This window comes from Furipterus horrens, unplaced genomic scaffold, assembly GCF_987537825.1.
Source record: "Furipterus horrens unplaced genomic scaffold, mFurHor1.1.pri manual_scaffold_2, whole genome shotgun sequence".
Lineage (NCBI taxonomy): Eukaryota > Metazoa > Chordata > Mammalia > Chiroptera > Furipteridae > Furipterus > Furipterus horrens.
This window is the reverse complement of record NW_028327172.1, coordinates 46,500,938-46,514,454: the sequence shown is the minus strand read 5'-3', so window position 1 is coordinate 46,514,454 and position 13,517 is coordinate 46,500,938. Positions and strand designations below refer to the sequence as shown.

Sequence of the window (13,517 nt, the reverse complement as noted above, 5' to 3'; positions counted from 1 at the left end):
TGGACTTGGGGGGCAGGGGGCAGGGATTGCTGGGGGCGGGGTGGTGCTGGACCGAGGGGAGCAAGGGGGAAATGATTGGAACTATTATAACAATATAATCAATAAAATATACTTTAAAAAAAAAAGAAGTAAATCTGAATGCAGGTTCCACCAATTAATAGGTCAAGGCTTGGTGAGAAACATTATAACAAAAAGGGACTATTTCAGATGAGAATATCAAGAGTTAAAGTATTCAAATTAAAGTATAAAAATTAGAACTAAATATCAGAACTTTGTATAATTAAACTACTACCACTAGAACTATTAATGCTTGCCTAGTTACCCACTCTGAGCTGAAAGGCATGTCTTTAAAGACTTACATTTGTTATCTCTTTAGCCTCTGTTTTGGTTTCTTTGTTGACATCCTGGATTTTAGAAGCAGCTTTAGAGGCAAACATTCCCATAATTCCTTTAGGTTGGTGGGAAATCTGTTTGGAGCTAGGTGGGCCGTAACCATTGGTGGTCAACTCATTATGGGCTTGTGTCTCACTTGATACCTGAAGATTCGACTGCTCAAACTGTTCAGAAGATGAGTTTTCAGCAGAAGCTCGAGGGACTGCAGTTGCACACTGTATAGCACTAAACCTATGGCCAGAAATGTTATATGAATGTCAGTATCAAACCTTACTTTCAAACTCTTGCTTCTTCAATATAATACTTTTGAAGCCTAATACTATAAAAGAAGAAAATTGTAGAACTAGAACAAATTTTAGAAATTATTTTGTGTAAAATTCTCATTCAGATAAACAAGTATTAGAAAGAAGTCAGGGACCTGTCCTAGGTTTTATATCTATTAATAACTGAACTAGGATTGAAAATCAAAACTAGAATATGAAATCTGCCATACCATATTGAGTATTCTTGTTTTGAAAAAAGCATCCTAATTCTAAATAGTAAGAACACACCAAACAATAATAAAGATTAGTCATTTCACCATACTTGGGAAACCAAATGTTTACCTCTTGTTTTTTTTTTGTTTTTCTTTTTTCACATGTCCCCAGGTGTCGGCCTACCTCTTGTTTTTAAAGACTTTCATCTTATAGGGCTAGATATACAATAAATATTGACTGAATCAAAATTAAGAGCTTTAAATATTAACAAATTTCCTGGCAACTTTCCTGACCAGAGTGGACCATGATTTAAATCTTGGAAGAAGCTGGGAACCCAGTCATTGGCTCCTATAACCTGTGGTCCTTAATAGTCGTTTGTTAAGAATTTCTAATACCAACTAACAGCACCAGAAAAGTATGTCCAAAGCCAAGGGAAGAAATTTGGAACTGTTTGCATGGATATTAAAGGGAACATTCATTGTAGATAGGCCTGGTTCACACAAATTCATCATATAATCTTCCATATTGTAAATGGATGGATAACTGATCTAGCTTTCTCAAACAGCTATATTTAAAGCCAAGTTCCCCAACTTTTCCTAACAAAGAACATTTTATCTCCCCTGGTCTTTTTCTTATTGGAAATAGGTAAGAGCTCCTTGAAGGAGCTCTTGTATTTCAGGTACCCAGTATAACACCTGGCATATAAAAGTATCAGAAATATATATTAAACGAATGGTTATTTAAGCCACTGCAAATAAGGCTTCGGGCTCTCCCATCTTTACCACCTCAGCTTGGGGTGAGAGAAGATGGAGGTTAAGACACTGTGGTGAAAGCAATTATCTTAGTGATCAACCAGGCACAACTTCAAGATTAGTTAGCTGTTAGAATAACTGGACTAAGGGAAAAAAATCCCTGATAAATCATTTAATTTCAAAAGTAACTTCAGACTGAACAGCCCCAAAGCTAGAATTTACAGCTCCAAAAACCTCCTCTGATTTATTGTGGTCCACATTAGAAAACCCTACATTAACACAAATATTTTGTGCATCAGGATTAAGAACAGACGGAAATCATTTCCTTTCACCCACCACTCTACCTCTCTGGCCTTGCAGTCCTTCCATGTACAAGGAAAAGAGCAATGTTTTATTTCATTGTCAACATCTAAAGTTGGCCCCAAGACAACTCTTTCTCCATTTGGTCTACATTCCACACCTTAGGGTCAGGACCAGGAATTGGCAATGAGGAAGAGACCACGCTAGGCTGGGAACGTGTCCCAAGAGAGAAGAATCTGCTCAATCCTAAAATTTCAACTTTCTTCCTGTCACAGCACTTCTTAAAAACACATGAAACAATGAGTCAGATCTCAGTTGGCCCATAATTCTTAGGACCAAATATAAACTTCTTTATTGGAGATAAATTCTTCACATTTTTACCAAGGCTACTTTAAGTATTTAAGTAAAGTTTCATTAAAGTGCTTCCTATTACCACGTTTCTACTTGCCATATTTATTTTAGAGGTCCCTATGTAACTTTCATTTTGAACCTCTGAGTCACTTTTATTCTTGTTTGCTTACTTGCTAGATACAATAGAAGAAACAAAGCTTGACATACCGACATACCGTGGCTATTTCTGAAATCTAATAATATAATTTACATAAATGTATCAGTATTGTTTCCTGTATTCCTTCCCTAAAAGACTTGTAAATTATTACTCTTTAGTTATATAATCATATTTATTTAACAAATATCTGTATGCCTATTACACTCAAGGTTTTAAGCTAAAGAAAAAAAGATCATAATGTCTAACATTAGTTCATTCAATCATTTACTGAATGCTTACCATCTGCCAGGCACCATTAAGGTACAGAGTGGTTAACAAAATAGACACGGTCCCTATTTTCATGAAACTTACAGAAACTATGTTTGGAAATCTCTATCTACATGTCCTCTATCAGGTATCTCATCTCTCCAATATTTTCAACCCTTTCCTCTTTTATTGTTCTTTTCTAACAATACAAGTTCAAGGCATTCTCAACTTAAAAAATGTATGTATCTTCCCTTAGTCTCAGTCCCTCCTTAGCTAGCTCCCTCTTTTTTCTCCATTTTATAGTCCTATTTCCTGGAAAGAGTAATCTGACCAAAATCGGATCACTCCACTGAAAATGCTCTTACCAAGGCCATCACTAACTCCAATGAACACTTCAGTTCCTGTTTTACTTAGCTTCTCAGTCCCTCCTTCTTGAAACTTTCCTTAGCTTTTAGAACTCCACATCCTCTTGTAATTTCCCTCTTATTCCTGGCTGCTCCCTTTCAGGCCCCTCTGTTTCTGCCCAACCTTTATTTATTTATTTTTTTTTAGAGAGAGGGGAAGGGAGGAAGAGAGGGAGAGAAACATCAATGTGTGGTTGCCTCTTGCACGCCCCCAACTGAGGACCTGGCCCTCAACCCAGGCATGTGCCCTGACTGCGAACCGAACCAGCGACCCTTTGGTTCACAAGTCAGCACCCAATCCACTGAGCCACACCAGTCAGGGTTCTGGCCATCCTTTTAAAATGGTTGTCACTTAACTATTGCTTACTATGTGCCAAGCACATTACATACATTAATTCATTTAATGCTCTACAGCACTGTGAGTTGTTACTGTTGTAAGCTCATTTTACTGATAAGGAAATTCAAGCACAGAGAGGTTAATTTGCCAAGGTTACTCAACTAGTAACTATGGCCTAGAAGTTTACTTTCTGTCCTTCTTTCATTCTATACATTCCCTCTGTGTGACTATGTCTATCCAATTAATTACCTATTTTCTCTGATTCCAAAATATCTATTTTCATCCCAGATGATCAGAGTATTAAGCAGACACTGGGCCATATTCATTCTGTAGTGTGGCATGTTGTGGGTACACATCAGATGTTTGCTGAATGAATTCAAGTTATCTTGTAGCATCTGTCAAAGTAGTAGGCATTCAACATGTATCCAGGGAACTGACCTGAACCCTCAATACAGTCCCACAAAGTAGGCATTATTGTATTTAATTTAATGATGAAGAAACCAAATCTCCAAGAGTTTAAGTAATTTGTCCAAAGCCATGGGGTATTAAGCAGCAAAGCCACAACTCAAGTCCATGGCAATCAATTCCAAAAACCCACATGAGTTATAGTCCATCACTTCCCTGTGCTGTGAAGGATACCAAAGATGAACAAGATCTGACCCTAGCTATGGAAGATCAACTGCTTTCAGATGGAAGGTAGAGAAATATCAAATTAGAAGTAGTCTTTTGAAAGACAACATTTGAACTCGTTCTTAAAGGATGGGCAGAATTTAGACAAGCAGAGACTGGGGTAAGGGAGTAATGAGGGGGCACAACAAACATTTCTGGTGGCAGTGACAGGATAAATACATGAGAAATAGATTTATGGGGAGTCCACTGGGGTTTTCAATATGGGTTGTGGCTGCTATTTTTCACCTTATGATGTACTAATAAAACCAGGCATGTGTCTTACTGCAAGATAAATGGGGTTTTACTAGACTTGGCACTCATTCTTAAGAGGCAGCCATTCTGTAAACATCTTACAAAATCAATTCGTAAAGAAGCCCACAAGGAACATTAAGGAGCTCACTTGCTGCAGTTCTGCAAGTTGCTTTTAAGGATGTCATAGTCAGTGTTGAACAGAGGCCCACTGTCCTTTAGCATGGCTTTCTGGATGCTGTACACATGGACGCTGGCAGTCACAGCTAGCTTGGACTTCACTGCTACAAGTCAACAGGAAAAGCAGTCTGTTAATACACAAACTTCATAGCATGTGGGGACTTTAACAAAAAACCCTTCTGCATTAAAATCATTTGCAATCTGTGGTGGTCCAAAAGCTCTAAAAGGCTGAATAGCCACATATACAGTATAACATCACCTCTTCTGCCTCCAATGGGGACATTATGACAGGGTGGTGGTGAGTCAGTTCTAAGTACAGCACCTGTGATGGTATCACTCACCCAGTGGACACTCAGTAAATAGTAATGAATGATTGATGATGACTGCAATTTTTTTTTCAGTCAGGGAAGATTCTTACACTCTAGTATGTAACAGAGGAATAAGTAATTTTTATCTGAGAAGACTCACTTATGTAATTCAACTTTAGAGAGAGCAACTCTATAACAAAATACTACTAACCAGATAAAGTCTGCAGCAGAAAAACACGTAAGAACATCACAGGAACAAATTTTAGTTTCCATGAAGGACTGTGCCTAGTTTATTCCAAGTCTGTCTCTAGTGCCTAGCACAGAGCTTGACACAGAATACATACTCACTATGTTTTGACTGAATGAATACATCTTGCTTTGCCTACCAATGTGGGAATTCAGAAAGAAACAAAGTAGACTCCACCACCCTGGATACAACAAAGTCAATGTGTAAGAAAATGACTTCATAAAGTACAACTGTATAGGTTTTGTCTTGAGACATAGGTCCAAGGTCCCATGGACCCTGACTGTTATACAGTTCCTTCGAATTCAGTTTTTGAAAAATAGAACAGTAGCAAAAATGGTCTTGAAACAGGTGAACAAGTTCAATTTAGACATAATATTAAGCCTTCCTGACTTTAGAAAAGCATTCTTTAATTTTCTTCCTAAAAAAACTGTTATGGAATAAAACATGATATTTAGAGACTACTGTTTTTCTACAGTTGATGAGGTGCTCCATATGGTATTCATAATAGTTTTTTGCGTGTCTGTCATGAGTTTTGAAATCCTGTGTAAAAGTGCTTTATAAATGTTAGCAGCTACTGGCCTTACAAATGGGAAGTTAGGCAGATGAAGTATCATATTTTAATGTTTCAGGAACTACTAATAAAAGGAATATACAGCTCTTCAGTTTAACAACTAAATATATTTTATGCAGATGTTAGAGGCAGATTTTTTTTATTGTACCTACGTTAATGTCATAAGAGGAAAAACTTGCTAAATTGCTAAAACACTTACCTTCCAATTTATCTTCTCTCACTACTGCAACCTTGTGGCACTGTAAGGAAATTACACTTCATTAATGTTCACAGTACAACTTGCAATTTTCAAGTTTCCTAGCCAATAATTCAGTTGTATTTGGATGTAAAATTAGAAGCATTAAGTAGTGCTGAAAATATATGTTACAGTTTAATAGTTACACTCATTTTTAACTTGCTTGCATTAAAGCTTCTCAATGAGGTTAAGGAAAATAATAAAGTATAAATATCAATACAATTTTTAAAAGACTCACAGCATCTCAAATCTGTGTGAGGGAAAAAGGACTTTTTTATAGGTAATGTAAGGAGAATTACTGTATAATCATATGGAATCCAGTAAAAATTGGATCTGTCTCCCACACCACAGAACAGAATAAATTCTTAATGGATAAGCACTATAAGAAAATATGGGTGAATTCTTAAAAAAAAAAAAAAAAAACACACACACACACAAAAAAACTGATAAATCTAATGAGGAAGTTTCCTAACTATATTTCAAAATTTAGAAATAATAGAAATCCCTAAATACTGACAACTTTTAGATGACAAAAAAGTAAATAAAAAATAAAAACTTTAACCAAAGTACAAATGATAAAGTGGCAAAAATACCTGCAAGTTATATCAGAAAGTGTTAATATATGACTTCTAAAATAGAAAAAAAAACAAAACCTAGCAATCCTTGAGAAAAATGAGCAAGACATATGAACAGACAGACAGTTCACAGGAAAAAGATGCAAATTACCCTGAAACATATGACAAATACTGTGTGGGAACACATTCACATACACTGCTGCTGAAAATGAAAAACGGAGAGGTATTTGGCAATACCCAACGAAGTACATAAACATCCTACTTCTAGGAATGTAACCTTAAAACACACTGGCAAAAATATAGAGGACACACATAAACTGAGCTATTTACTGCAGCACTATTCGTAATAGCCAAAGATTATAAATAACAAATAACTATCAATTACAAACTGCTGAATAAACTAAGGTATACCTATTAATGTAGGATCATGTGGCTGTAAAAAAGGAATGTAGACTATTTCGATAACTACTATGGAGCGATGCTCAGAATTTACTGTTAAGTAAAAAAAAGCCAAGTCCAATATAGGGTGTAATGTATGAAAACATTTTTCTAAGAAAGGGGTAATTGAATATATATTTGCTTATATTAAAAATACATACAACAGCAAAAACAATAAAAGGAGAACATAAAACCAATAAAAAGAGTTACCTGTAAAGGAAAGGAGGGAACCTAAAAATTCAAAGAGGGAAAAAAAATTGAATTTAACTAGTTGGTAGTTTAACTAAGGAAAGGAATTATTTCAAGTGACTCTAAAACACAGGCTGATTGTGCATCCTTAGTAGGATATATCCTACAGACAAAACAACTGCAAAGACGTCAAACTATTTTCAGTAATCACATTATTAGTAAAAATATTGGTTTTGCTTTTCTAAATCTCATATATTTGGCTAAAGCAAATACATAATTATGTTAATGTAGGAACCACCAAAATTCACATCATAAAAGAGCAAGATAAAATCAAGTAACTTTTTAAAAAAATGTAATTGTAAATCTGAACTGGGAATATTATTTTATAATGTGTTTCAAAAAAACAAAACAGGAATTCTTAAAAATATCATCTGCAAAGCTGTACAATAAAAATGATAGAGCTTATGAGAAAAAGAGCATTAGGAACTAACCACTCAAACCTATGCACCTTTGTAATAAGACCCCTAAAAATAACAACTGGTACCTTTAGGAGAAAAACTGGACAACCCAGAGTTTGGTGTGGCTATATGCTGCCTTAGGAGATACTGAAAATGAATAAAACAACTCAGTGGAAATGCTAGCTTGAAGGTGTTAAAACAATGCACACTACAGTAGAGCTCTAATTCAGTGAGTTCCTGCTAAAAGTTTAGTATCCACAAACCCAGAACCTGGCTGAGGGAAAGCCCCTTAAGCTTGTTAGCAGTTTAGGAAAAAGGAAAGATATGGCTAGTTAATGAGAGTTCTTCTTTATAGAACAATTACAGCTAATAATATGCAGAAAGAATGACAAGTAGAACATGACTATTTTGTAACTCCTTGCAAATTAATGATCTAGGCAATATTAAAATAAAAGTCAATCTCAGCTAAAACCATTAGATTTAAAAAAAGCTAATGGGGAACTTCATAAGGATGGATCAGGCTGACAACCTCTAACAACACAAAAGAATCAACCAAATGTCCCCTTGGAATTTTCAAATAATTCTTTAAAGCATCAGAATACGCATTCTCCTCAAGTACACATGGATCACTCTCAAAGAAAGACCACATGGTAGGACACAAAAGAAGTTTTAAGAAAGTCAAGAAAACTGAAATCATATCAAGCATTTTCTCAGATCACAATGGCATGAAACTAGAAATCAACCTCAGTAAAAACTTATCAATGAGATCAACAAGAAATAATTCCTCAAAAAGTACCTGGAAATATGAAAATGAACACACAACAGTCCAAAACCTATGGGATACAGTGAAAGCAGTCCTGAGAAGGAAGTCCATAGCAATAAGGCCTACCTAAAGAAAACAGAAAAATATCAAATAAACAACCTAACCCTATACTTAGAAGAACTAGAAAAAAAACAACAAAGGCCAAAGCAAGTGGAAGGAAGAAAATAATCAAGATCAGAGTGGAAATAAATGACATAGAGACTAAAAGAACAATTCAAAAGATCAACGAATCCAGGAGCTGGTTCTTTGAAAATATAAACAAAATTGATCAAGAAAAAACAGAGCAGACCCAAGTTAATAAAATCAGAAACAAAGCAGGAGAAATAACAACAGATACCACAGAGATACAAAGGATTGTAAGAAAATACTATGAACAACTATATGCCAAGAAATTGGATAGCCTGAATGAAATGGATAAATTTCTAAAATCATACAGTCTTCCAAGACTGAATCAGAAAGAAGCCCAAAACCTGAATAAACCATTAACAACTAATTAAATTGAAGCAGTAATCAAAAACCTCCCAGCAAACAACAGTCCTGGACTAGGTGGCTACACAGGCCAACTTTACCAATCATTTGAAGAACTAACATCTATCCTTCTCAAACTATTCCAAAAAATTCAAGAGGGAAGCCTTCCAAACTCTTTCTCTGAGGCCAGTATTTCAAAACCAGGTAAAGACACAACATAGAAAGAAAACTATAGGTCAGTATTCCTGATGAACATTGATGCTAAAATCCTCAACAAAATACTAGCAAATTGGATCCAGCAATATATTTAAAAGATCATACACCCATCATCAAGTGGGATTTATCCTTGGGATGCAAGGTTGGTACAATATTAACAAATCACAAAATATAATATATCACATAAACAAAATGAAAGATATCACATGCTCATATCAATAAAGGCAGAAAAAGCATTTGATAAAGCCAGCACCCATTTATGATAAAAACTCTCAGCAAAGTGGGAATAGAGGGATCATACCTCAACATAATAAAGGCCATATACGAAAAATCTACAGCCAATATCATACTCAGTACGCAAAAACTAAAAGCATTTCCTCTAAGTTCAGGAACAAGACAGGGATGTCTACTTTCACCACTCTTATTCAACATAGTACTGAAAGGCCTAGACACAGAGATCAGACAAGAAATAAAAGCCATCAAATTGGAAAGGAGGAAGTAAAACTGTTGTTATTCACAGATGACACGATATTGTACATAGAAAACCATATAGGCTCCACCAAAAAACTACTAGACCTAATAAATGAATCTGGCAAAACAGCAGGCTACAAAATCAATGCTCAGAAATCGACGGCATTTCTATACACCAATAATGAACTATCAGAAAGAGAAACTAAGAAAACAATCCCATTTACTGTTGCAACAAAATAAAATGAGGTACCTAGGAATAAATTTAACCAAGGAATAAAAGACCTATATTCGGAAAACTATAGGTCAATGAAGAAAGAAATTGAGGAAGATACAAATAAGTGGAAGAATATACTGTGTTCATGAACTGGAGAATTAACATCATTAAAATGTTCATACTACCCAAAGCAATCTACAGATTCAATGCAATTCCTATTAAAATACCAATGGCACATCTCACAGACCTAGAACAAATATTCCAAAAATTTACATGGAACCCAAAAAGACTCCCAATCGCTTCAGCAAACTTGAAAAAGAAGAACAAAGTCGGAGGATCATAATATCTGATATCAAACTACACTATAAGGCCACTGTAATCAAAACAGTCTGCTATGGCATAAGAACAGACACATAGATCAATGGAACAGAATAGAGAGCCCAGAAATAAATCCACATCTTTATGGTCATTTAAATTGGACAAAAGAGGCAAGAGCATACAATGGAGTAAAGACAGTCTCTTCAATAAATGGTATTGAGAGAACTGGACTAGTACTTGCAAAAAAATGAAACTAGACCACCAACTTACACCATACACTACAATAAACTCAAAATGGATAAAAGATAAGTCGCAATACCATAAAAATTCTAGAGGAAAACAAAGGCAGTAAAATTTCAGATATCTTAAGTAGCAATACGTTTGCCAATATATCTCCTAGGGCAAGAGAAACAAAGGAAAGATTAAACAAATGGGACTACATCAAACTAAAAAGCTTCTACACAGCTAAAGAAACCATAAGCAAAATGAAAAGGGAAGCCACTGTATAGGAGAACATATTTGCCAATTATACATAAACAAGGGTTTGATCTCCAAAATATATAAAGAACTTACATGACTCGACACCAAGAAGACAGACAATCCAATTAAAAAATGGGCAAAGAATCTGAATACACACTTCTCCAAAGAGGACATACAGAAGGGTCCATAGATATATGAAAAGATGCTCAACACCACTAGCAATCAGAGAGATACAAATTAAAACTATGATGAGATACCACCTCACACCTTCCAAAATGGCCATCATTAATAAATCAACAAACAATAAGTGCTGACAAGGATGTGGAGAAAAGGGAACCCTAGTGTGCTGTTGGTGAGAATGCAGACTGGTGCAGCCAGTCTGAAAAATAGTAGGGAGTGTACTCACAAACTTAAAAATGGACAGCCTTTTCACCCAGTAATTCCACTCCTGGACAAATATCCAAAGAATCCAGAAACACCAGTTCAAAAGAACATATGCCCCCTATGTGCACAGAAGTGCTATTTACAATAGCCAAGTGCTGGAAACAGCCTAAGTGCCCATCAGTAGATGAGTGGATAAAAAAGCTGTGGTACATTTACACATGGAATACTATGCAGCAGTAAAAAGAAGGAATTCTTACCTTTTGTGACATCATGGATAGAACTGGAGACTATTATGCTAAGTGAAATAAACCAGGCAATGAAAGACAAATACCATATGATTTCACTTACAACTGGAATCTAAGGAACAAAACAAACTGAAGAGCAAAATAGAATCAGAGGCACAGAAACAAGGAACAGACTGACAGCTGTAAGAGGGAAGGGGTAGGGTGGAACTGGCTGAAAGAAGGTGAAGGGATTAGACAAAGAATATATATGTATCACCCACAAGCAAGAACAATGGTATGGGGGCTGACTGTGGCAGCGGGGGGCTGGGGGAAGAGGGCAAAGGGGGAAAAATTGGGACACATGTAATAGTATAAACAAACAAATAAAACCTGAAATTATGCTTAATATTCTACCTTTCCATAGGAGGGCTCTCTTAAAGGAAAAAAACACAGGTAAACACCCACACTTGGTCAGTCCTTCTGCAGAGCTCCACAGGGCTGGCCCGTGGGGCTGTTAGGAGGGCGAGTACAGAGCTCCAAAACCGTCACAATCATGTCAACCACAGCAATTCTACTCTCCATATATTTTTTAATGTTAGGATTCTAATTAAAATTTTGTTTGAAAGAATGCTGCTGCTTTTTAAAAATGGGGAGAATAGTCGTCGTCGTCGGCAGCCGTCCGTCTCGAGAGACGATGGTGTAGCTTCTTAAGAGTCTATCTGCACCGCCGAGAATGGCTGTGCAGTCCAACTCGGGAGTGACACGGTATATGTCTCCTCCCGTGTTGAATCGACATCTTGCGATGACGCTGGAGTGTCCTCTCCAGTGGAGCTGAAGCTACAGAGCCTGGGCAGGGTGATATGGAGGGTCTGCTGTTGCCCATGCAGCAGACCCCCCCTCTCTTCGCAGCTGAAGGGTCCAAGGGAAAGACGGAGTCAATACAGCTTGGCTTCAGGTGCGCCGCAGGAGTTGCCGGTGTTGACTACAACGTCAAACCGCCTTAGGGACTCCGGCTCCGGATTTTCTGTCGGGGTTTACTCCCTTAGCCTTTCCCCTGAAGAGGTATGCCGCAAGGCAGCGGAGGTTTTTTGGAATCAGATTTTCCTTCTCTGATGTGCCCTGACTGGAAGATCGAACCAGCGACACTTAGCTTGCAGGCCGACGCTCAATCCACTGAGCCAAACCAGCCAGGGTTGGGGAGAATAGTAATGCCCTCTTAAATCTAAAAATACAAGGCCTTTATAAGCAAGCCACAGCAAGAAAGTTTTTAACCTATAAGGGGTTACACCTCATTTTGAAAAATCATCTCCAAAAAATGCACTACGGAACACAATCTGAACCCACTTTCAGGGGTCTGTCCCTGAATCCCCTGTATCCCGAGAACCATGCAAAGATTCCAAATTAACACATTGCATTCGGATGGCGAGAATTCTCATCATTTGATCGCATAATTTTAAACAATTAAATAAGGTTATTTAGACATTCAGTAGTAATTTTTCATTTGCTTTTTCTATTAATTAAGGATAGTAGTAGCTTGACTGTTAATTTCATGAAGTCATTTCATTAATATTAGACATCTAACCATATTTGAATCTTAAAAACCTGCCAGAACAGAGGATTAAAGGCACTTCAATACCCCGGTACGCAACGTGTTAAGAACCTCCATCATATGGCTTAGAATAAAAATCTACAACTTTATCTTGAAACATAAATTCTTAACCTTGGATCTTGCCCCAGAATTATGTGTGAACACTCAAAATTTTACAAATATGTCAACATGTAAATTCTTCTTTCAGATTCTCAAAAAAACAAAACAAAAAAAATACCAGTGACCAAAAAAAAGAATAAAGCCCACTGCTTTTAAGAAATACAATGACTCCCAGGTAAAGACTTGGCTACAACTAGACCGAAGGCATTGACTACAGAGACAGAAGAGAGCAGGTTAACCCTGGAAACAAGGAAAGAAGACATTCAGATACAAACTTTGGCTGTATCCATTCGAGAGCCACACAAAGAGAGGATTCTGGTGCCAGGTTTATTTCTGAGAGTAAATGAATCAGATCTGCTTAATTTTGTGTTTCACATATATAAGGACATCTAATTCTACACTTGCAAATATCTTGATTATCACCTGGCTCATCAAATAGTTTACCAACAAGGAAAGAAATTGCTGGTCAGAGACTATATGGATCTGATCCCTCTAGCAATTCTGTTTCTCCTTGTAAATTATTAAATGGTCATTCTAGTTTTAAATCTCGTATGCTTGGGACTCTATTGTTATAAGACAAATCTAATCAGTATTTTGATAAGTCAGGCTTCTGAACATAAGTGTCTGAGGGGAAGTCAATGGGATGAGGAACACATATATTGGTGGATCTCTGAGG

At 36.6% G+C, this 13,517-nt stretch overlaps 1 protein-coding gene across 3 annotated transcripts in view; it reads right to left on the bottom strand.

The window, feature by feature from the left end:
* The window catches only part of POLD3 (DNA polymerase delta 3, accessory subunit), a 53,005-nt gene that overhangs the window by 25,748 nt on the left and 13,740 nt on the right, over nucleotides 1-13,517 (bottom strand). For 2 of the 3 annotated variants that reach the window (XM_090265467.1, XM_090265469.1), the window contains 4 exons: nucleotides 7,099-7,119; nucleotides 5,840-5,879; nucleotides 4,486-4,618; nucleotides 360-624 (listed from right to left, as the gene is read on the bottom strand). In XM_090265467.1, coding sequence (XP_090121593.1) covers nucleotides 360-624; nucleotides 4,486-4,618; nucleotides 5,840-5,879; nucleotides 7,099-7,119 — 459 coding nt within the window. The remainder of the gene's footprint in view (nucleotides 1-359; nucleotides 625-4,485; nucleotides 4,619-5,839; nucleotides 5,880-7,098; nucleotides 7,120-13,517) is intronic. The other variant, XM_090265468.1, reaches the window with a different exon arrangement.